General features: G+C 34.1%; 2 protein-coding genes across 2 annotated transcripts; one reads left to right on the forward strand and one right to left on the reverse strand.

The window, feature by feature from the left end:
- LOC109711920 (probable E3 ubiquitin-protein ligase XBOS32) lies at positions 4,260-8,145 on the forward strand. Its single transcript, XM_020235291.1, has 10 exons — positions 4,260-4,454; positions 4,539-4,598; positions 4,718-4,789; positions 4,876-5,051; positions 5,133-5,293; positions 6,014-6,072; positions 6,148-6,194; positions 6,396-6,536; positions 6,761-6,852; positions 7,314-8,145. The coding sequence occupies exons 1-10, from the start codon at positions 4,260-4,262 to the stop codon at positions 7,757-7,759; spliced, it is 1,449 nt and encodes a 482-aa protein (XP_020090880.1). The 3' UTR covers positions 7,760-8,145.
- Positions 12,038-22,259, reverse strand: LOC109712182 (protein ECERIFERUM 3-like). Its single transcript, XM_020235607.1, has 11 exons — positions 21,960-22,259; positions 21,613-21,833; positions 21,284-21,516; positions 20,921-21,140; positions 18,823-18,944; positions 17,112-17,368; positions 16,607-16,714; positions 14,877-15,083; positions 14,387-14,497; positions 13,482-13,655; positions 12,038-12,679 (listed from the first exon to the last, which is right to left on the reverse strand). Exons 1-11 carry the CDS (start codon positions 22,011-22,013, stop codon positions 12,515-12,517), a joined length of 1,872 nt encoding a protein of 623 aa, XP_020091196.1. The 5' UTR covers positions 22,014-22,259; the 3' UTR covers positions 12,038-12,514.

The raw sequence follows: 25,727 nt of genomic DNA on the forward strand, positions 1-25,727 counted from the left end.
TTAGAAAAATGATGAGCTTAATGGAGAATAATGTTCAAGATTACAACAATTTTAAATACAACATCGTCGACGCCGTCGCTGTCGCCGGCACCATCACTATCCCCCATTAGATGAAATGATATAATGAGATAATAGGAAACTTACAGAGTTTTTTTTTTTCTCTCTTTTTTTTCTCCTTTTTTAGAGACAATAGAGAAGTAAGTTTGTAAACGAACGGAGTTGTATGATTTTATTGAAACTAGGCTTTATATAATAGAAAAGGTTGATTATTACTTCTATGTACATTTGTGAGAAGTGTGCCTTTTTAGTTTTTTTTTTCCCCTGCTTCTCTTTGCTTTTTTCTTTTTTTAATTTATTTTTGCTTCACTTCTCGCTAAATTCTTATAACTTTATGAGTTACTGTTTTTTTTATTTGCTTCATTGTTGGGTAAAAGTTCATGGGTTCCATTAAAAGGTAGGTTTAAAAAAATTTACACTACCCACTTCATTTTGTTTTTGAAAAATGAAACTCTTTATGATAGTTTTGATGTTATTTATTTTCTCTTCCTCTCAAAGTTTGTAATGGAAGGAAATAGAAAAAAAAGAGAGACTGATATTTTTGAAATTTTTTCCCCCTTGAATTGAATAATACAGAAACCCTATTTATGAAGGAATAGACAATGTTTTTTTTTATCTTTCTAAATGTCAGCCTTTAGGACAATTACGAGAGATATTGTAATCATAAAATTACAGTAGCACCCTCAATTCAAAAAAATAACAATCAATATTTTTTTGACGATAAAATATACTTACTACTTTATTTTATTATGTTATCATGTACATTTTAAAATTTTAATTTTTACTATTATTTTTTACCTCAAAAAAAATTTAAAATTTTATTTCTATTATCTACGTGTCGCATCGCGCGGATCTCTACACTAGTAATTAATTAATTTTAATGAATGTTTGCTGGTAACTCCGCAGGAAATAGTTTAATTATGTATATCCCTCATGTGTTCTCGCCCTCATGATGATATACTTTACAATCAAAATACGAATCAATGGCTCATAATATATGTCGAATAATAATATTTTTATTTAAGAGCATATTTGGTTTTCCTATTTAATAAAGTCTATAATTTTTAAAATACTTTTTAAAATTTTTTTTCCATAATTTTAATTTTTCAAATAAAAAATTTGAAAAAGCAAAAGCACTGTTTGTCTATAAAATCTAAAAAGAAAAATTCAGAAAATTTACTTTCTCGGAATCAAACGGTTATATAAGAAATACTTTTTCAGTAAAAAAACTATTTTTTTGTGAAAGCCAAAGACCCCCTAATTGAAATGTAAAACTCGCTCCTTGTAACTCTTTGAAAGAGCTAAAATAAAACATTATGTTTTCAATCTTTTCTTTCTAAAATGAAAAATTCTGATAGCATATTAAGTAATCTAAGATGTTAATATTTTGGGACAATTGCTTATATATTTTTGAAAAGTTCTCGACTTTTTGATTTGTCCCTCTTAGAAGGCTAATATTGAAAATATCATTTTTATGTTCCAATCTATTTCAAATATACCCATAGAGTTAAATTATGTTAATAAACAGTTAGCAATAGCTATTATCCGTATGAAATTATTATTTTACCTCTTCAAATATACCTTCTACTATCACTGACTTTTTTAATTTTTTTTTAAAAAATGAAAAATAAATGAAAGCAAGTATTTGGAGAAAAGAACTTCTTACATTTTTTAGCACTATAAACATACTATATTTTTTTCTTAATTGGGACCCTTCTTATTTTATTTCTTTTATTTAAGTTATTTTGTGAGTTAAGTTTACATTTTACTGGCAAAAAATAATTAAATTATTATATTTGATGGAACATTTGTAAATTTTATAAAAGAATCTAATTTATTAAAAGTTAAAAATAAGGGGGGCATTTCAATCAGGGAGGTCTCCATCCATTTTTTTTTTCTTTTTTTTTTCCTTTTATTTTTACCTTGAATAAAAATATAAAATGTAGAGGAACCCCACATAGAGTTGGAGTTATTTGAGTTGTTAAACGAATCAGATTGATTCCAAAAACCAACTCTGCCACATTCATGCATGTGTGGCAAAAAGTAGATTAAAGAGGAGGAAATTTGAACATGGGGGCCATTAAATTAAACTATTTTCAATCTAAATTAAGATATAAAAAATAATTAACAAATAATTATTAATTAGTTTCATCAATGAAATAGACATTTAGGTATAGCATGCAATTGTGGAATATAAATATTAATAACACTATCCTTTAAGTACAGTTGAAGCTTTCGATAAAAGATGATTATTTCACATTTTTCAACAAGACATCAGAGTAGGGACTCTTGCGTATGAATGTTATCAAATCTCTAACTCTATTTAATTTCTTTCAATTTCATCGAATTCAGGGTGAATTTTCAAAAACCCGAACCCGAACCCACTACAAATCCGAAACTCGAATCCGAACCCGAATCCGACGGATTTTAAAAATCCATATCCAAATCCGAACCCGAAACAAACTATTTCTCTTTTCAGGATTTCAAAATATATTACATTAAATCTAAATTTTTAAAATACAAACTCAGATATAACATTAAATATTTATATACATATTATATATAATGTGAAATAAATTAGGGTTTCTGTCGGGTACCGATTTCGATTGGATACAGCCAAAATTCATAACTGAATTCTATCCGTCGAATTTTTATTTTTGATATCCATATTCAAAACCATATCCGTTTAGCATCGGATAAATTCGCTTCGTTCGGATTTGAGATCGGGTAAAATTTCAGATATCCTTATCCATCGACATCCCTAAACTTTAGTAGTAGTTCAAAATTTTGGTTATGCCATTCTCTCTTTTTATTTGCTATACTGCAAAATGAATTTGGCAAAGTTTAAAATTTTTATGTGTAGTAAAGTTTGTTGTTATCTTGAGAGGCTCCCAAAAATTTGGAGGTTCGAATTCTCGTTTGTGCACTCACAGAAATAAAATTTGAATTTGACTACATTGAATGTCAGATTGAATACATGATTTAAAAAAAGTAAGACAAGTAAACCCAAGCCCAACACTAATATTTTCACTTTTATTATCTGCTTCGCGGTAAATAAAATTCGTGCACAATTTGCTAGTTAAAAAAATTCGTATTCTCCTCTTATTTGCTAGTATAAAAATTTTCTATAACACGAACAAAAGATTAGAATAACGGTAATCACGGAATCATTGACTTTCAATCAAATAAATAATAATAATAAAAAGCAAATTTTCATTTGAGATTTAGTTTATACGAAAATCACCGACTTGAAAATTATTTACGAACAAATAAATATACTTTATAGAGTCTCCTTTTGAGCCAGTTTATTGTATCTCATTTGTACCACATCAGTAATAACAAAACAATTACATCTCTTTTTTTTAAAAAAAATATGATAAAAGTATTTTTTTATAATCATATTGTAACAAGTTAATCCAAAAAAATCCACTTAACTAATATAACGAGTACATTCTTCTACCAAAAATTTCATATCTCTCTCTCTGTAATTATTATATAACAATAATTATTTTTTATTATTATATCCCAATAGTATTTTTTTTAAAAAATCTCTCCATGTCCTTTATATTCCCCTTAAGAAAAAAAAAAAAAACGTTAATAATAAAAAGTATCCCCAATTCCCCCATCTCCTCCTCCTCTTCTCCCTTTTTTTTCTTTTTTTTTATTTTTTTATTTTTTAAATTTTATAATTTTGTAAGCGGCGACGTGGCTTCCTATTATTAGCTGTATTTGCCCTGTCTCTCGCTCCGTATTGCATCATTATTCATTGGTTTCAATTCTCTTTCTTTTTTTTTCCCCTGTTTTTTTTTTTGGTTGTAAACACCGCCCAAACGCGGCTCCTCGGCCCCAGAATCCCATCTTGGCGCCGATCCTCGGCGAAAGGTGCCGATTTGGGAATGGATTCTCCTCAATTTGGCCTTTGAGGGGCGATTTCGATTAGGGTTCTTGATTCCCTGCGTCAAAAAAGGGGCTTTTTTTTTTTATTCTTTCCTTTGTTCTTTTGGTTGAATTCGGTTGCGATTTTGCGGGAATTGGGGGCTCCCGTTCTTCAGTTTTTGAGACGATGGGGAAAAATCGCATCTTTGATCAATGCTGAGGGGTTCCAATTGGGCACCCATTCCATTTGGGGGGGGGCGAGGGAGGAATCCTGCGGATTAGGGTTTGATTCTCCCACCCGCCCAGTTTCTAGGGTTTGGGTGATTATGGGGTTTCTGAGCATAATGGGTAATTCCTTTGGGTGCTCGGCCTCCGGGGAGCGTCTCGTCTCCGCGGCGAGGGATGGTGATCTCCAAGAAGCTAAGGCCCTCTTGGAGTACAATCCCCGCCTCGCCCGGTACTCCACCTTCGGCGTTCGCAATTCGCCGCTGCATTACTCGGCGGCGCAGGGCCACCACGAGGTAATCACCTGTGATCCCAATTTGTTGTTCCAATGCGTGGTTTCAGTTTAATTCATGTAATAATATGTAATTCATGCAATTTAGATCGTCTCTCTGTTGCTCGAGTGCGGTGTCGATATAAATCTCAGGAATTTCAGGGGCCAGGTAAGAAATTTATCTACAATTCATTCCTATTTAGACTCTCTATTATTATTGTTGTTTCTTTTTAGTTACTCGATACCGATGAATCTCGATAAACCGATGTTGGTTAAAATTTTACGCAGACCGCTTTAATGCAAGCTTGTCAATATGGTCACTGGGAGGTTGTACAGACTCTTATGCTCTTCAGAGCCAATGTAATTAATTCGACTTCTCACCAACTCGTTTGTGATCGAACATCTTTCGCGCACAATCGTAATACGAAATGTCCAATTGTTTATAGATTCACAGGACGGATTATCTCAATGGCGGAACCGCTCTTCACTTTGCAGCCCTAAATGGTCACTCTCGCTGTATCCGTCTTCTTCTTGCCGATTTTGTGCCTAGCATTCCTCACTTTTGCAATATTATGAGACAGAAATCGACAGAAGAAGTTTGTATTGTAGACTTTGATGACGAGTAAGAGATTCTCTTTTTTCTTCCTCTTTTGGCTTAATTTTCTTTTATGGGAATTCCTAACCACGTCTTGTATAATGTCAGCGCCTTAGACACGATAGTCAACAGAAAAGCCGACGGGGGCATCACTGCGCTCCACATGGCGGCTCTAAATGGGCATGGTGATGCTGTGCAGTTGCTATTGGACCTGGGCGCTCGTGTCTCCGAGGTCACAGTGGAGGACGGGACAACAATTGACTTGATAGGTTCTTTGCTTGTTCGCCTTATTCTTCATGGTCTTTTGTTTTCTGCAGTCGTGCTTCAAATATTTGTTGTTGTTCTTAAATATGAAGCTTCGCCTTTTACACTTCTACGTGGATGATGATTTACTTGAGGTTGTGTGCGCACATAAAGCATGGCTCAGTTTGCGTGGTTAAATTTTGCATCATTTCTTCAAGTTCAGGACAAATATCATGTACCTATTTTCAATCCTACCATTAAATCTCCTCTCCACGGTACTCTTTTATTATAAATTTATAATGAGGTCCGCATTTCAATTAGTTAATGCAACTAGGAAGGTCGCATCTTGGATATGATCTGCAACATCTGAAATGCCTTCATAAATTAAAATCTTCAATTTGGTGCCTTGGATCCTTATGTTGGTTTACACCATTTAAGCACCTTAATATAATGGTAGAGAATGCTTTTAGTTATCGGAATAACTCAAATATGCTCTAATATAGACGATCGCATATTCACATTTACATAAGAATGGATTATGGGATAGAAACTGTGAGTTTCCGATGAGGAGAGTGCACAGTAGGCAAAACTATAACCTGTGCGTCCCCTTATTATATCCGCATTTAACATTGTTGGGTTATGACGCATAAACTTCTTGGTTGTTGATGTTAATTGCTTTCGCATCCTGTAAAGCTTCATTTATTTGACAATATCACTTGTTTATAATTTCTATTCTCATATAGCAGGTGCGGGGAGCACGCCACTTCATTATGCTGCTTGTGGAGGAAACGCCGTGTGTTGTCAAGTATGTTTTTAAAACGTTTGTTTATCTTTGGTTGCTTTTTGTTGGAGATCTAAGTATGAGGCCTTTTTAATGCAGATTCTCATTGCCAGAGGAGCCAACTTGAATGCTGAAAATTCTAATGGGTACGCTTTCGACATGATTTAGCGGATTTTTTACCGTTTATACATATATTCAATGACATTATTATTTTGTATCTTTATGAGGGGCTTGTAGTCTCTGACTTTGTTCATGAGAATCCAAAGTATAAAGATCTCTAATTATGGTGAGAAATGGGAATGTTATTACTATTTAACCTTATATGATAATTCTGTACATGATTGCAGTTGGACTCCATTGATGGTCGCTCGATCATGGCATAGAAATTGGCTCGAGGGCATTTTAAGCAGGCAGCCAGAAGCCCGAATACTTACTCCTCCATCTCCCTACCTATCTCTCCCTCTTATGAGTATCATGGGCATCGCGAGGTTAGTATGGCGCATGTTTTACTTATTTTCGCAGTGCCTCTTTATTCAACGGAATATAGTTTTAGACGAATACCTTTGTCCTGCTTTTGCTTCAGCTTAGGTAGTTTATGCTTTAGTTGAGCTGTTGCTTTCCGCGTCATGCTGTAATTTGCTGCCTTTATCTTCAGTTATATCAGTGGGTAGATATTTTTTAGTTATCTGAGTAGTCTCTTCTGTCTCTGCAGAGAGTATGGATGGAAAAGTACAGATCTCTCACCTGCATATATCGACCCATGTGCTGTCTGCTTGGAACGGAGATGCACCGTAGCTGCAGAAGGTAATTTCTAATACAACTGTTTAGTATATTTCGTTTAAATCATCATAATGCTGCATCTCATGTGATCATTCTTTAGATTATCTGTTATTTTGTGGAATATAAAATGCTGCTTCGAGAGCTTAATTGAGTAGCCCTTATGTTATTGCGATCACGTTCTAGCAGTTCAAAGATTTTCGATTATGGTATTGATGTTAATAACATATGTTGCATTTAAGTTTGAAAACCCATAGCCACGTTGCGGAGTTTGTTTAGAAGGTATATCTATAGAATTGATGTTGTAAACATGATTTATGGACGAATTTGAAACTTCACCGTGTGTTGTTCATTTGTGGGTTTTCTTTTTTCCACACATTCTGTGAGTTCTTTTTCTTTCTTTGTTTTCTTTGGGTTTTTGTCTGTTTAAAAACCGACACAATCGACTTATTTACCCGCATTGATCAAAGACTGCTCCCCTGGCGCAGGTTGCAACCACGAGTTCTGCACGAGATGCGCCCTCTACCTGTGCTCCACCAACAGCACCTCGATCACTGTGCCGGGCCCGCCGGGCGCGATACCGTGCCCTCTCTGCCGCCACGCGATCGTGTCCTTCATCGCGCTCCCTGGCATGACGAGCCCTGTACGTGAGCTGCCTAGGACGAGCCTCTCCCTGTCCCTGTGCACCACGTGCCCTGCCGTGAGCTCGGATTCAGACGGCTCGTCCTCCTTCCGGTCCCTCAGTTGCCAGAGGTTCCCTTCTGTGAAGCTTAACACGACTTTTTGCATGGGCGACCCCGACACAAGCCCGTGCCTCATAAGGTGCTCAAGGTCGGGATCGAGCCTGCGACGATCGGCCTCTCAAGGAGAGAGCAGCAGGAGGTCGTGGCTAATCACCGTCAACCAAATCGCAGCTACTACCGGTGGCATCTGAACTCTTCTCTATTCCTCGTATTTTGGGTCTTTCGCCCGCCTGTTTTTGCGGTTTTCTCGACCTATGTGTGCTTGCCGCGTGGACCTGTCTCTCGCCGAAATGCCTGCTGCCGAAATTTGTCGTCGATGCGAGTAGTGCATTCGCGCATTGTGGGGTTTGTATATATTGGACTATTTTCTAATGTGATGCTGTATATGATGTGGAACATGAGGAGGCCGCCGCCGCAGCCGCTGCCGCCGTGTTGATTTATTTATCCGCCGTGTTGATTTATTTATTTATTATTTATAAACCGGAGATGCTCTGATCTTCTATTTTCTGGAATGAAATGACCAGAGTTTTATCTCAGGAGCTTTAGTTCTCAGAAGAGTTAAACAGCCTTTTCTTCAGATTGTCTCCAAATGGTAAGTGATGTTTCTAAAATTGTGCCTGCTCTGGTTAATAGTAATTGCTTCGTAACGTAGAAAAGAGTTTTTCGAAAAATTACTAACAACTTTATAGAAAAAAAAAAAAATCTCTCATTTCAAATCATCAGTGGAAGTTTCAAAGTGAGCTGTATCTGTATCCAATTTAAAAACTGAAGTATGAGATGTAATGATAAATATGATAAAGTATGATCGATTTGAGGTTAATTGCACCACCCCGGAGTTTCATTTGATTCCCAATTTTTTTAGTTTTTGCAATCAGATACTTCACTTTTAGAATTAATTGCACCATTGTTCCCTAACCTGTACTTCTTTTTTTTAAAATTTTGGTCCCTAATCTCTTCTCAAATATACGCATATTGCGTCGAAGCCTAATTTTACCGCTCTCAATGTCACACATAATGCCCGTGGCCTTTCTCGGAACACTTGGCATTCTTGGTGCGGAGTCGAACGTCCTATTAAGTTCTTCCAAAAATTTAGAAATGTCAATGATGAGATTGATCAAGAACTATCAGATTATGACCGTGAACTATATGAATAAGCAAGGTTTTATTGGAGTTGACATAAATGGAATCTAACTAAAAAAAAATATAAAAGCTAGAAATCTAATAACATAAATAGGTTTTAAAAAAAAAAGGATTAGGGACCAAACTCGTGGTGCAATTAACCCTATGCTTTTTTTTTTGAGAGAGATAGATAGCATGCTAATATGGTATCTGCTTCGTTTATGTTATTTAGAAATAAATTTAGCTAGAAATGTGAATCAATTAGAATTCAAATTTGAAACCTCGAATGCTGATCATTAAATTTTTTACCACTTACGGTAGGGACAGTTGGTAATTAACCCTATGTTTCTTTTCACCTTCCCCATACCTCAATTATTATGTCTAAAGCAACACATCACATGTGATGTAGAAGAGTACATCAGGCATGTATCTCTTCGATTCTCTCTCATCTGTGTTTGTTTGTATGTGGTCGTGTTCATTTTGCGATCACTCAAACTCAAGTAATCATGCATGGGTGAAGCAATCCATGCACGTGCGCGCAATTTAATGCACCCCACGTAGCTGGAGGGACACGCACATATGCAACTTGTCCACTGATCACATCTACTACACATGCACACCCAATTAAGCCTATCATATGCTTTGCTTAATTTATGATAGATATATTTATATAAATACATAAACCTCTCGAAAATAATTCAAATGTTTTGTTTTCAAAATTTGTCTACAGATTTTTTCAGTTTGGTAAATTGTAAATGCATCTATAGCTTAATTTAAGAAAAGGAAAAAAGAAAGATTATTTTGCACCAAAAAAGATTCTGAAAAATAGTTCAAATTAAAAGATTTTTTTAAAACTTGTTTTTAGCTTGAAGTATGTTTCTGGGTCTATTTATGCGCAACCAATTAAACAATATTTGTATAATTCACTATCTATAAGATAAGATGTTCTTTTTGTTTTATTTGTTTCCTTTATTAATAGTAGTTGAGCACTACTACTATATAACCCCTTCAAGATTCGTGTAGTTTTCCAAGCTTTCCAAACAGAACTCCTTGGTTAATTAGCATTTGGCACCAATATATATAAATGTATACATAGATTACATCCTTTGCATGCCCACCAAAATATACACTTCTCATCAAAAATATTCAGGGTTAACTAATTAAATAGGCCTTTGGAGATCGATGAGAAGAGGGCGTTTTTCGCTCCCCATGAGGAGAACAAGAAGGATGGTTTCGTCATCGTCGTCGAGAAAGCTAGTGCTAAGGAAGCTTAGAAAGCTCAAGAAGATCGTCGTTCCCGAGTGTCGGCACGTCGGCGCGGAGGCCTTGCTTCGACGAACTGCCGAGTACATTTGCTTTCTAGAGCTGCAACTGATATTTCTTAGAAGTCTCTCAAAGTAATTATATATATATATATATATATATATATATATATTAATATATATATATATCGATAATTCCAAACACTTGGTACTATCGAGTTTTCGATCGTTAAATAAAAAAATGTGTGGTTAGGATGATAGTAGTCCCTATATATATAGAGAGAGAGAAAAAAGAGTAAAAAGTTCTACATTTTTGTGTAGTTGATTGCATATATATATATATATATATATATATGGTGTTGTTAATAGAGTTTGTTTTACTAGTTATATACAAAAAATTATTAAATTTGACCAAAGTTTGATTGGATTTGATGAATGTGTATAATAATAACATCACCCATTTGCCAAATTTTATGAAATAAATTAAATGAAATTATCTCATCACTAATAATGTAATAAGATTCTCTTCCTTTCTATCTCTAGCTCTCTTAATTTTGCTCCCTCCTACAATTTCCACAATAATATTCCATGCCTACATAGTGCACATGCATTAAATTTTCAAAAAAAAAAAGGGACCATTGCTCCATTAGTTATAGTGTTATATATGTGCATGTACTTTTTTTTTTTTTAATAGTAAAACAACGAGGTTAGTGTGATTTTGAGTTTGAGTCTCAGAAGAGGAGGAGATTCTTTGTGACGGGTGTAGGGCACATGTTTCTCAAAAATTAATTAAAGGGTAAACTTTTAATTTTATTTTATTTTTGTTGCAAACAATAAGATGGCAAAGTGCAGATTATAAGATAAAAAATATCATATTGTACATCTTATAGTTCAAAAAATATGTATATATCATTTTACAATCTTATTTAATTGCAGGATCTTACGATAAAATAAAAATAAAACGATAGAATACATAGTTAAATATAATTTTTTAAATCACAGAATAATAAAGTAGAAATACGTGGGGAAAATTAAGGTTTACGTCAATGGAATAAAATGTAGGTGGAAGTAAATATATATAGCAAGTTCATCTCTCTAATCTCTTCTTCTAATTAGAGAAGCACAAGCTATATATATATACATATATATATATATATATATATATATATATATAGAATTAGACTGGAATACTATTAATAGTAATACGCTCTTTTTGCTACCAAATTTTTAACCCTTGGATGAAAAATTGTAGGGTCAGAATGATATTAGTCGGTTAGAGTTGAGTGGTCCCCCTAGGGTTGAGTGGTCCCTACTGGGTTATAGTATTTAATCCAATGGTTAGAAATAATGAAAAAGTTGATCCAAAGGCTAAAAAACTGGTAGCAACAATGAAATTTTGCTATTAATAGTAGCCCAGTCCAACTCTATATATATATATAGTCCAGCTACTATGCTATCAGTAGCACGGAGTGCTCCGTGCTATCAAGTTGTTTGCGATGATACGGCTTCCAAATCGACGATCGGCTCCGTTAGACTTGATCTACACTATTGAAAGTATTTGGAAATTAAATTTCAGATTTTTTCGACATCATTTGACTAGTGATCAAAAGATCTCAAAATTGACAATTTTAATGACCGATGTGGTGTGTTTGTGAGTTTGACAGTGTAAAACAATCCAAATGCGATAAAAATTTTATAGAAAATTATTTTCACTATTTAGAGTAAGATCAGTATATCTGATCTTGAATTTAAATCTTTTATCATCATTTTTTATGAGATTTTTATTTTCAACTGTTCAATTTTAGACTACTTGTTTGATAGGTAAATGATATCGAAAAATTATGAAATTTAGTTTCTAAATACTTTAAATAGTGTAGATCAAGTCTAACGGAGCCGATCATCGATTTGAAAGGCGCATCATCGAAAATAACTTGGTAGCACGGAGCACTCCGTGCTACCGATAGTATAGTAGCCTACTATATATATATATATATATATATAAAAGTTGGAGATCATCATTATCAATTCATTCATCATACCCTGTTCTCCACCAACATACACATGATAGAAACATCCACCACCATCTAATTAAATGAAGCAAAAGAGATCAAATATAAAAGTATATGTATGATTTTCATAGAACAAGAGATTTTGAATTGCGAAAGCCCAAATAAACCATCCAATATTCGAAGCAATAACCATACATGTAGAGAGCCAAATTCGACACAACTCGATATACAGAAATTTTCTACACCCTAGCTGGACTCGTGCATCAGCAATCTAACAACCGTACTCTTACAATTTCGCATCGAATTGTAAAGCGCGTCGAATTGAAATCCAGAAGACGGCGGCCGGATTACCTTCACATGTCAGGAATTAATGCAGAAAATTTCGACATTCGGGGTTGCAGAGAATTGGCTCTATGAAATTGGGGGGTGGGTGGGGGATAATTAAGTAATGTGGGTTGGGTCCAAATTAATCAAATTCCAAAGCTAATGGTTGTGGGGGGGGGGGTGTTGAATTAATTAATTGATTAATTTGATTGGGGATTGATTAATTAAGAAGCTAATAGTGGAGCTGAGGTGCGAGCCCGTGCTTGAGCGCGGCGCGCCAAACCACGTCGATCCGGTCCACGTCGATGGGCCCCACCTCGTGGTGGGTCCACCCTTCCAGCAGGTGCACCACCCCTCCAGCGTGGCACGCGTGCACCACCCCTCGCTCCAACGTGTACTGCACCGTGTCCGAGTGGGACCCACACCCACACCCATTAAAAATAAATAAATAAATAAAAATAAAAAAAGAGCGCATCATTAGAAATTTTTACTTTTTTAAAAGCCCAATAATTGAAAAAAAAAAAAGGTATGAAGCTTGATGTAGTATAATATATATGAAGATAAAAAACTAATCATTAACTTGAACTTCGCGTTTAAAAATGTTAACGGATCAGATTTGGGACGGACTTTTAAAAACTCGAACTCGAATCCGATCACCAAATTTGAAATCTGAATCCGAATTCGAATTCGACGAATTTTAAAAATTCATATCCAAATCCGAATCCGACCAAAAATCTGAAACTTGAACGGGAGCCCGATCCCTCGAACCCAAAATAATTATTTTTCTCTTTAGAATATTTCAAAATATATTACATTAAATCTAAATCTTTAAAATACAAATTAAAATACAACATCAAACATTTATATGTTTATATAATGTAAAATAATTTCAAGTTCGGATTCGGGTACAATCAAAATCGATATCAAAATCTAAATCCGTCGGATTTTTATTTTGATATCCATATCCGAAACTATATCTATTTAGTACCGGAAAAATTCACTCCGTTCGGATTCCGGTTCGGATAAAACTTCGGCATTCGTATTCATCGACATTCATACTTCTGTTTCTTTTGTTGTATTCTAAAAATTAATTGAGATAATTAGTTCTATGCTAAGCGTGCGACAACCACTAGTAAAACATGACTAAAAGTGAAATTTTGTAAATTGCGCATATCTTTTTATGAATTCGTGATCGATACCTCACACATTCCGAGCCCTTGCACATCTTTGGGCAGTCGCATCGCGGCCAGCCTGCCGTAGGTGCAGTCCTTCCGGAATCCGATGATCGGCGGGATGACAAACTGGTGGAAGTGCGTGCCCGGCGGGGCCCACAGCTGCTCGCGCGGCGACAGCCATTTGCCCGCTATCCAAGTCTGCAAAAGCAAATGCCCGCACGCTCTTTTTAGTATCAGAGTCAATTATAAGTCCTCTTAGTTAGTCTTAAAGTGTCGTCAATTTATTTTCTCTACACCACATTTGAGGGAAGCAATTTTCCGCTTTCTTTCTGTTGGCATTTGGTTAAATCGAATCGGGTACGCCCATAAGCGGGTTCGATCCGACGGATGTTATGTTATCTAATTGGATTAGAATTAATCTCGCTTTCAAATTGGAAAGTTAGTTAGAGATAAATCCTAGTCATATTAGGATAACAATTAATAACCGATTTGGCCTTATCTCTAACGCCATTAGGATTTTGGAATTCCTTATAAATATGCGGGCGATCCCACAAAACGGAATATATACGGAAAGAACCGGAAAAATAGAGAGAATAAGAAAATAATAGAGAGAACCACATCCTCCATTGACCTATTATTCTAGAGGGACTTGCACGGTGGATTTGCGATCGCACTCGTTTGTAGTTCGATCCACCGCGAGTTCGTGGAGCGTGAGAAGATTTTCAAGAACGATCCGAGGACACGTGAATCAATCTAAACGATCCGGGCTCATCGCGTTGTTGCGCGAATCGCTTCCGCAAAAGGTATGAACCAATACTTCCGCTGCGTTCTACACTTTCTTTTAATTTGAAATTCTTTTTTTTTTACTCCGTCGATATCTTAATCTAAAAAATTGTAACATAAACTAATTTTGCTTGATAAAACTATACCTTGCAATTTTTTGCAGCTTGGATTTTGGTGACCTGAACAAGGTATTGCTGGAACTGAGGTGGAGCTTCCTTTTGAATCTTCTGGAACCTCTCAGTTGATAGAGTTAGCATCTGTCACAAAAATACATCACTTAATCACTATAAAAAAAGTGCAATCAAAGATAAAAATTAATAATGCTAGAAGTCTGGCATAACTTGAACTTAGGACCTTCTGCTCTGATACCATATGAAACAACTGTTGTATTCTAAAAGCTTAAATGATAGAGAACGATGTTTATATAGTTTTACGAAAAAAATTCTCTTTTTTTTTTCTTTTTTAAGATTATGGCTGGGCAGTTCTATTTACATCATACGAAATCAGATCGTTCTTTTCAGACACAACATTTTTTACCGTTAGATCTCTCTTGGAACGTGAATCTTAAAACAGTGCAGAGTAATTAAGATCGGATGACGAAGAATTTACGATGGTAGAATTGTAGGATTAAAATACCAAGACGCGGATTTTCTTGCGGCATAGGTGCAATGCAATGGCTCTACCAAGCTTGGATGTTGCTCCTGTGAGAAAAACCTCTTGCACATCTTTTGGGATCTCGTTTAAGATCACAGCTGCAGTTAATGTGTTTCCATGAACAACTCGAACTCGCAGATCTTGGTGCTTGCTCGTGAAAAGCATTCCACCGCCGTTGAGCGCTTCATTCTAAAAACAAATAAATAAATAAATTTATAAAGTAAATTATAACAAAAGTTTATGGTCCATAGTTGATTCCCTGGCTCGACAATTTTTGCAAGATTTTTCTTTTTTTTTTTTTAATTTGGTCCCCAGATAGAGACTAAAATTTGTAATATTTTAGTATTTACTGTGCCTAAAAAAAAAATACTATTTGTATTTTCTACTAGTACAGTGTAAATCTTCCACTCATGTGTCTAAAAGTTTGAAAATTCCTGTTAACATTAATAAAAGGGTAAATTTTAAATATCACCTCTGCGGTTTCGCACTTTCTCACTTTAGTATTCTATGATTTAAAGTGTATCAATTTAGTATCCTCTGGTTTCATTTTTCTCTTTTCGTCAGCTCTTCTGTTAACATTTCATTAAATTATATACAAAAAATTTCAAATACCACATCTAGATTTATCAAATATTCACTTTAATATCTTTTAGTTTTAATTTTGTTACTGATTTAACGAAAAAAGAAATCTGACGAAAAGTGAAAAATGAAACCACAAGATACTAAATTAATACATTTTAAATCACATGATGCTAAATAAGAAAATGTGAAATCACAAATGGTATTTGAAGTTTTACTTTTAATAAAATTGGTAAAATTAATAAAAAAATATTAATCAATAAATAAATATAAAGTAAAAATTTATATTCTATTTATAGATATAAATGTGACATTACTCTCTTAAAAAAAAAACAATGGTAATTGAAGTGATCAACATGTGAATGCATAAAGAAGGGTGTGAGTTGTCTCAATCACTTTAGTAATTAATTAAATATCATAGTACAAGAAAGGAAATGTCATGAATGAAAAGCTTAGTTACTTGTTAAGTGAGTGTGACACAAGTACCACATCATGTCATAGGATTTACATTGCCCATGCCAGCTAAGAAAGAGTAAATATAATTTAGGTAAACATGAAAGTAATTTATCTCAAGTATTGATCATTTTAATTTGACTATTCGATCTTTTAAAATTATAATTTTTTTTAATTTGTTTGATCTGAATTAGTTAATATTATTTTGACTCTAAAATTTAAGCTATTTTTTTATTTTAATATATTTATAGTTACAATAATTGCATGAAGTATGTATACTAAGAAAATTTATAAAGACAGACGATACACTTAAATTTTGAAATCAAAGTATTCTTGACTAACTTAAATCAAATAGATTAAAAGATTAGATAAAAGATTGGTGATCGATTCAAAATGGTCTGTAGTTCAGATAATTCCTGGATGTATTTACAAAAATTTTTGTAAAACTGTTCATGTGCATATCCTTTCCTGTTTAAAAAAACTAGTTATTATTCCTTGCAATAATTGTTCTTATGAATCTCTCTCTCTCTCTCTCTCTCCTATACATAGAATTAGTGCATAACAACTTTACTCTTTCTAGCCATTTATTTAATTTCTATTGTGGTTCTTGTACTCTCCAAGTCAAAAAAAAAAAAAAAAAGAGCATAGAATTAATAATTGAAGTAGATTCAACTAATTACCTTATTCAATGCAGCAAGACTCAGAACCTTAACACCCATCTTATCTGCCCTCAGGATTGCAAGTTCAATGTGGTGATTAATTCCATCTTTAGCAAATGGTAAAAAATACTGCAAAATAAATAAATAAAATAAAATTAAAAAGAGCACATGTATATAGTAAGTAGAAAGATACAGTATTTATAAAAAAAAGAAAAGAAGAAAAGAAGATAAAGTGCATGTAGTGATGCACCCTTAACTATGGGCCATTTTGAAAGAGTTTCCTCAACATTTTTATTTTTATTTTTAATTTATAGTTTGCATATAATGGTTAGTTAAATTGAGAATTTTATTGAATTGGTAGCTCTTGTAGCTACTACATACTTGTTAGTTATAATAGTTTTCGTGGGTAAAGAGTTATTAGATTAGAGCCATTAATTTTAAAGTAAAATCTAAATGTATTAATCTAAAGTTATTTTTTTTTAAAAAAAATCTAAAATTGTTCTAGAGCTCGAATCAAAACCCTAACCTGGAACCCGAACCGCGGGACGGCCCAAATCTGGTGCAATCGACCGCGCAATCTATACATGGAGACCAAGAAAGTTTTGGACCAAGCCCACATGCAGAGCATGATCACAATTGCAACAGGCCAAAACACCAGCAACAAGGGCTTCACCGCGAACGGCATCGAGCTATGCCATCGGAATATGAACTGCACGTGCATGGCGGATACCAGATCGAGAACGTGAGCGAGGAAGACGAAGTCGGGCACCTGATCATTTCTCCCTGCAAGGAATTTAGATCTTTCTTCAGTGACCATTCTCCATACATGAACAACTGTGGAAACTAGTGAAGTAAAAACCTCTGCGCACAACTAAAGAAGGGGTTAGTTATGAACTTAATCCTTGATTAAAAGTTCAAATTAACAAAATTTGTTCTGAATAATAAGTAAGGAGATCATTGGACCAATGAGACCAGCTCTGACGTATACCATGTTACCCAAAAAATCAATTTGATACGAAAGGGCTCGTACGTAAATCAAAGGACAAATTTGTTCAAATTTGTGGTAGATTCTTCATGGTAATTTACATTGTCATGTGACCTTGGGTAAGAGTGTTGTATAAAGAGTACAGGATTGAATTTAATGCATCCAAGTTTTGCCTTACAAGCAAGGAACCAATCAATTATGCTAATTTTGGACTCATCTAACCAATTTACCACATAATAATTGAGTCTATTAATTTTAGTCTCTCACGTGGCCAAGGGGTAAGAGGGTAACTTAATCGGAAAAAGAGTGAGAACAGTTCTCAGCGTGAGACTACATCTATCACTAAAATAACTTTATGATTCGCTGATCAGGTTATGTACCGCGAAATTACTGTTTCTCTTTGAATATTCTCTTAGTTCAAAAAGGAAAGCATTACTAAAGGAGTTGTTGTAGCATATATAGCCTATAGAACATAGATCAACTCTCTATACTTTAACGAATTAATCAAATAGTTTGATTGTATAGTGGACTCATGAAACTTACAATTGAATATCATGTGGGGCTAATTACATACAACTGTTAATTTAATGATTTTAGGGTCCAACACTACATGAATTTTGGCTACATTCAAAAGGTGGGTTCCAATTAGGTTTAGGTTTGGTATAAGAAAGTTTTACTATAATAAGTCAACATTTCAATTACCTCACTTGTTTTTTTAGTACAATTAATGGTTCATATTGCCAAACAATAATCGCGCATTGTCTCATCATTACTACACATTTGTAGTATTAATTGAATTGAAAAAGCCTCAAAACCACGTGAACTGTCACGTACGAATTTAAGGTTATGATCCACCTGTGCACTTTGAATACGATGTAAAACCAACTTAAACAATCTGTCTTAATTTGTTGCACTAAAAGCGGTTTTATCATTAAATCATCGTACTGTTCAGGCAACCTTAACATTTTGAAAAATCAAATGGTGATCTTAAATTGCGCTAAAGTTTAGTTGGCTAGCTCTTCGAGTTTATAGTGTTTGTAATGTGAAAATTTTCGTATAACTTACGCTGTTTAATTACATAGGTTAAAACTTAAACATTGAAGAGGGGATTACTATGAGTTTCATCAATTTTTACATATTTCTTTTCAAGGATAAGGCATGAAAGAAAACAAACTTAAAGTGCAATTTAAGATAAGAAAATTAATCTCAAACATTTGGGGACATACTTCTTTGGATTTTATGTGACACATACCTAAGCTTATCTCCTTGTGTAGCTTCCATGTCTTGTTATCAAGTGTCCCTCCCAAAAGATCAAACAAAGGCATAAATAAACAAAAATTTGAGTTCTTTTCCATGTGATGAACACTGTGATACCTGCATGGAGAAGTAGTCACATTATTTTCTCTTCTTTAATTCTAATGGTAATATAAATCATAAGGAAAGATTCATATATAGATAATGGAAAAGGATGCAAATATTATTGTCTCCCTTGTAATAGATAGTACAAAATAATTAATAGATTTTCACCCAGCTCAGTTAACTATATTTCAGTTTTTAGTCTTAGTTTTGATATAATGAATAAGAAAAACAAAAAAAAATTGCGATATATAATACTAAAAAATTGAAATATAGTTAACTGAGCTGGGTGAAAATCTATTAATTATTTTGTACTATCTATTACAAGGGAGACAATAATATNCAGCTCAGTTAACTATATTTCAGTTTTTAGTCTTAGTTTTGATATAATGAATAAGAAAAACAAAAAAAAATTGCGATATATAATACTAAAAAATTGAAGGAAAAAAGCAATTGGTATGCATAATTGATTGCTTAAACTCCCTCAAATATTTCCCTTGGGGTTAAAAAAATAATAATAATAACTTAGATAGTTGAATGTATATAACTTGTACGTCAGTGTGTTCACTTTGGGACGAAAGTAGGCGAAAAAGAAGTACAATTGGAATTAGGAAACTAGCATCTATCGCCGCTACGTGGTGGATAGTCTTGTTGGAACATAGACGCCCGGCGACCTTCCTGGCTTTTGAATCTCGCTCACTTCGTGACATGTCGGCGCTCGTTCTCTAGTTTTTTTTTTTTCGATTCGAGGCCTAACTGCCCTAGTTTGTAATCCAGTTCATATCCTTATTGAATGAAGCGGTAGCATGCTACCTTCTCTCTCAATATATATATANTCAAGATAAAAAGATGTTAAAAAAACATTTATATTTTTTTACTTTTCCACCAGATAAAATTATCTAATTTGACATTATGGTGAAGTTGATGGCATATTCTAAAGTTGATTTTGATGATCTCACAGCCCAAGTGGGCCATTCCACTAATACTTGTTGTGGGGAAAAATAAAAAATAAAACATGTATTTACAAATATTATTACTTTATATATATATATATATATATATATATATATATAGTCCGGTTGAGGTACTATCGATAGCACCAAATATTTGGTGCTATCGAGTTTTCCTCCACTAGATTTAATCCTTTGATTAATTTTACCCGTTAGATTATACTATTTAACCAACCACTCATTCAATTCTAGGAGGCTCATATCATCTTAACCACACATCATTTAATCCAAGGACAGAAAACTTAATAGCACAAAGTCATTGGTGCTATTAATAGTATTGCAGCCTAGTTATATATATATATAAGGACTACCCATAGCATGATAGGAGTATTTATCTAGTGGACCCATTTTGTACACATTACAGCATTGAAATTTAATGGGGCTCTTAGAAAAGACAAGGTGACAACAAAAAGCCTACCAAATTTCATTTAATGTGGTGTAAACTTCATTACATTTAGAAGAGGAATAATGAAAGAGATGAAAACCCCAAGAAAAGCATGACTTGTGAGCTTCCCAGAAAGAAGTAAACCTACCTAGATTTTTGCCATAAAGTTTCAAAAATTAATGAGCAACCCATTAATGGAGGGTTAATTGATTTAACACTTTGTAATTTAATATTGGTAAACTAAATTATTGGTTATGATCATTGTACTTGGTAATTATTGGTTAGTAAAAAGGAAAAAAAAATTGCTTGGGCCATTTATATTGTTTTACAACTTTGGCATTTATTTCTTTTTTTTTTTTCTAACCTGTTCTATATTATATATCATCCATTCGACCCATAAAGTAAACTGTTGTTCTCATAAATTGTACAAATATGTACAATTAATATCATTTGTACCAGCATGTTGGTAAGAATAGCATTGTTAAATAATAACTAGTCGAATAAATTTTGATATTGACAGATATATTAATTCATCAACTGAATTTGGCCAGATTCATCGGTCGATGAATCTGATCGATCTCGAAATCATAATCACTTACGTTGGGGTGTAGATGAAGTACTTGAGGAGAGGAAGAGCCTCAAAAAGCTTGTGGGGAAACACCTCCACATTACTGTGCCCCATGCACCTAAGGAAATCAAAGAGCAACACATAGCCATAGATCAAACCAAGAGAGCCATTTCCCACAAGGCACGGCACAAGGAGGGGAACTCCCATGACCACACTTAGGATGAGGTGCTCCAATGGTGTGGCAAATCCAGCTTCAACAAACACACACACAAAAGAAAAAAAAAGGAAAACAAAAAAAAAAAAAAAAGAACACCCAAAAACATCAATCAAAGTATATGAAATATGAATACAAAAAAATAAGTCTTTTCATAAATGAATTTTTGTGCTCTCTTACCTGTGAAGGACTGGGGGACTTTAGAGGAGTGGTGGAGGGAATGGTAGAGAGAGAAGAGGTGGCCTCTATGAAAGGCCCTATGCACAAAGTAGAACAAAGGCTCTGAGATTGTGACATGGAGAAAAAATGCTAATAAAATCCCCCACACATCCCACTGAGGGAGATCTCTGAGTGCTGGGAAGGTGTAGAGACTCATGGCTCCTATCAAGCATTGCAGTATTAAAAAGTTGTCCCTATGAAAAGAGAAAGAAGATGAAATTGATCTATAAAAATTTTCAACTGAAAAAAAAAAAAGAAAACAAGTTCATGTATATATATATACTGCATACCAATCCCATTCTTTGTCGATTTGATCGAAATCGACGCTGTCGGTGAAAATGCGGCGGCGGCGGGTGAGGAAGAGCATGTTGCTAAAGGTGTACCAAAGTTGATGGACAGCGCCTCTTAGTGCAAAGAGGATTAGGATGTGGAGGCACCATTTATTTGGATTACCAAACTCCCATGCTTTTGAGGTAAATGCCTTAGCTATAAGTGGCCCATAGAGTACATACTACAAAAGGATAGGAAAGAGAGAGATAGAGAGAGAAAGAGCCTGTTATAGTAAAAATAGAGAATGGAAAATTAAGAAGAGGAAAAAGAAGAAGCAAAGAGAGCTGGTTACATATATATATGATACCTTGTAAACACCAAGATTTTCCCAAGGCCAAGAAGAGAAAGGAGCACTAGTCATTTTGGCTTTGTCACAAACTAGGAAGAGGAGATGTATATATATATATATAGAGAGAGAGAGAGAGAGAGAGAGAGAGGGTGGTGGGTTCTTTTGATTCCTCTTTATAGATGGTTAATTTGCAACCTCTATGTTTGTGTATTTATAGTTTGGTCTCATGTCCCCATGGAAAAGGATACATCCCAAAGTCCTTGTTTTCACAAAGAATAAGGAAGAGGAGATATAGAGGGTGGTGACTGGAGGGTTCTTTTGGTTCCTCTTTTATAAATGGTTTGCAATTAAACCACCTATGTTTATGTATTTATATATAGTTTGGTCTCACATCCCTATGGAAAAGGATCCCAAACTACCCACAACTGTAAGAATGATGACTTGATGAGTAAGGTACACCAAATATATATATATATATGTGGAGTTTCAAAAAAAAAAATTAAAATATATATATATATATATATATATAAATCGTTCGTTTTACCGGTTTGAACAGTATTTTTAGAATGTGATACATCTTATATTAGAATGACAAGTTCGGTATCGACTTACAGTGCCACTTAGTTATGATTTTCGCAAATATAAAAATGATAAAATCTCCTAATGTAGTGTATTGTAATATGCTTGCTACCGCTCTAAATTTAAAACGATGCAACCACTTTATCGACATTTCTCATAATTCTCAATTTGAGTTGCATGATGGTGACTTCTCAACTGTAATATGCTTACTATTATTCTCTCCCTATATGATATTTTGACTTTTGGTCCCTAATATTTAAAGATACATAAATATTTGTCTCGTTTGACTTCTCAACTGTAATACGCTTGTTATCGTTCTCCTAACAGTGTTTTTATTTTTTTTGTCTTGTTTCCTCGTACATAGTTTTGGATCGATCGCTATTTAATAATTTTTATATATAAAAAATTATTACGTACTCCACAATAAATAACAATAATAATAATAATAATAATTTTCATGTTTGAGTGCACTTCTTTAAAAGATTATTGCATATAGATAGATAACACGCTATTTGATCGTTTTATTTATTTTATTTAAAAGTAAATTTAGTTAAAAATATAAATTAATTAGAATTCGAATTCGCTACGGAAGGTAAAAATAAGATTAGTGCATGTAGTTAAACTTTTCAATCAACAGAAGCCACCCCATAAAGTTATTACATGACAAATCATGCAATCCATCTGAATAGTGATGGATGTGACAATTCTCCCATTTTTCTCCACTCTTGAAGGGAAAGGGAGATACAATTAATGCCTCACAAAACCAACATACGTTAATGCCTAAATTACATAAAACTTCACTGTCAAAATCTATTTTTTCATCTTTTTTTTATCATTTAAAAAATTATGTTTTTTTGTAAAATAAAAAATGTGCACTTCACCTTCTGTCGTTAGCGATCTGTTAGGGTTCCGTTAAAAAAAAAAAATTTATGCCAAAAATATCCCTCCGCCCTCTTTCTGTTGCTTCGCTTCCTCCGCCTCGCCGCCTTGCCGCAGCCTCGACGCCTCGCCTTCCTCCACTGTCTCGCCCTCGAACACATCTCCATCTGCGCCCACAACCATCCCCTCGCCCTCCTCCGTCGCCTCGACTTCGCCCTTGTTGCCGTTGCCATCTCTTCATCCACGCCCACCTCGATTTCCTCCATGCTGTCGCCGAAATCGAGGTGCGACGAGGCTGTAGGAGAATAAGCGAAGCATGTGGAGAAGAAAATGGAGAAAAATAGTGGCCGATCGAGGGGCAAACCACCGCCAATCGAGACTACGGATGAGGAGGATAAGAGAGAAGACGAAAATGGCGGAGGGCAAAATCGTCATTTTTCACATCGTACTTTTCTTGTGCACATTTTTTATTTTACAAGAAGGCAAAGTGTAGGTTTTTAAATGTTAAGGGGGGAAAGTGAAAAAGCGGGTTTTGACAGAAAAACTTTATATAATTTAGCCTATGTTAATTAATCTATATTATATTTTATTTAAAATAATGTGATAATAGCAGAAAATAAAAACTTAGATACACCAGGGCCATACTTTAGAACGCGAAAATGTGATATATAGAGTTTTAATTTATGGATAGAATAGTAATATGTCGCGTTAGCGCAAGTATACGGTTGCAAAATTACATTTTTCTTAGTCTTATATATGGAGTCCTCAACTAACAACTATAAACTCCCATGTGGCATTATTCAAGGTCCCATTTTTCAACAGGTTGAATTAATTGATAAATCAAATCCTCTTTTGCAAGCCCAATTTAAGTCTTAATGAACAAGAAGTTGTTAGTTAATCGTTGGGTTATGCCACATGTTGTGCCACAAACTATTGCGCAATGGTGCATGGTCAACTTTAAGTTAAGAGAAAGAGAAAAAAACAAACCCTAGCCGTCCAATAAACCCAAGTTAATTGCTTCACTCATTCAACTTCATCAATTCCATTAATAGGAATAGTTGGAACGTTAGCGGTATCCATCAATCGACAATACTAAGACAAAGCAAATCAAAATTGCTCTTCTAAACTTTTAAACGGTGGTGTCATTAGCAGAGCTAATAATTTTAATATTATTGACGAATCTAGTAACCGAATTTTACCATAGTTTCTAAATTCTTTGATGCGCGGACAAATGGACAATTACGTCCTGACGTGTACTGACGGTAAAAGTACAAGAGTGAATTACTTTACATTTAAAACGTGCCCTTCAAATAATTCCACCCTTTGCCAAAATTTCAAAATATTTGTCGTTTTAGTACACTTATGTGGGAACAAAAATTAAAGATGTTGCTAGATAAATTTGAGGACTTGAAATATGCCCGAGTTTCCCGCCAAATCAGAACCGTAAAAATTTTAGGTAAAAATATACGGAAGTTACCTGAACTATGGGGCATTTTGAGTAAGTTACCAGATCTTTCAACTTTTTTTGAGCTGAATTAGTCAACCACTATTTAATTTCAAAATTTGAATGAGTCGTTTTATCTTTACATATTTAGTTAGTATAATTTATAACTGTTGACTAACTCAAATCACATAAATTGAAAGATTGGAGGGTAAAATTAAAATTTTGAAAGATCAAATAGTCGACTCAAAATAATCGATAGTTCAGATAAGTTATACGTGTTTTCAGAGCCGAGAAGTTACTTTATTAAAAAAGTATAATTTATCGTACGTATAAATTTATTATGCTTTTCGGAGCAGAGAAATTATTATAGAAATCAAAGCACGCGACGACGACGACGGAGACAAAGGAAATAAAGAAGACAGTTATTAAGACATTGGCTTTAAAAGGGTGGCAGTAGAGAACATGGAGTAATTCAGGATTCAGGAAACTCCGTACTCTCCATCAAGACAACCACCTCTGAAATTTTCTGATTTTTCATCAAAAATTTTCCTGTTCAATACTGGTCCCCACTACCCAATAAGTTCAATTTTGAGGGGAGAAAGAAAAAAAAAAAAAAAAACTTTGGATTTGTTTCCTATCGAGGCTCGTCTAATCATAGTTAGTTAATTCAGATTCGGCAAAAATTCGATATGAAAATACTTCGAATAAAATTTGTATCTCAATTTTTAAATTCGTTGAAAAATACGGCTTAAAAAACTGATTCGCCAATTATTCAATTACGCAATTTATACAGATATTATACGTTCACCGATTAACAATACAGGATCAAAAATTCGGCTATTAAAAAATTTGGCTAAGTTTTTTTCTCTAGATTTATGCTACTA

This window comes from Ananas comosus, linkage group 6, assembly GCF_001540865.1.
Source record: "Ananas comosus cultivar F153 linkage group 6, ASM154086v1, whole genome shotgun sequence".
In the NCBI taxonomy this organism is placed as follows: Eukaryota; Viridiplantae; Streptophyta; class Magnoliopsida; order Poales; family Bromeliaceae; genus Ananas; species Ananas comosus.

What these genes read in the sequence shown, in the direction of transcription:
- LOC109711920 (XM_020235291.1), top strand. Translation starts at nt 4,260, where the DNA reads ATGGGGTTTCTGAGCATAATGGGTAATTCCTTTGGGTGCTCGGCCTCC. An exon ending in TCAGGAATTTCAGGGGCCAG is followed by an intron (nt 4,599 to 4,717) that starts GTAAGAAATTTA and finishes AATTTTACGCAG; the next exon opens with ACCGCTTTAATGCAAGCTTG. An exon ending in AGTATCATGGGCATCGCGAG is followed by an intron (nt 6,537 to 6,760) that starts GTTAGTATGGCG and finishes CTGTCTCTGCAG; the next exon opens with AGAGTATGGATGGAAAAGTA.
- LOC109712182 (XM_020235607.1), bottom strand. Translation starts at nt 22,013, where the DNA reads ATGACTAGTGCTCCTTTCTCTTCTTGGCCTTGGGAAAATCTTGGTGTT. An exon ending in TACTTCATCTACACCCCAAC is followed by an intron (nt 18,945 to 20,920) that starts GTAAGTGATTAT and finishes TTCTCCATGCAG; the next exon opens with GTATCACAGTGTTCATCACA. An exon ending in AAGGGCTCGGAATGTGTGAG is followed by an intron (nt 12,680 to 13,481) that starts GTATCGATCACG and finishes GACACGGTGCAG; the next exon opens with TACACGTTGGAGCGAGGGGT.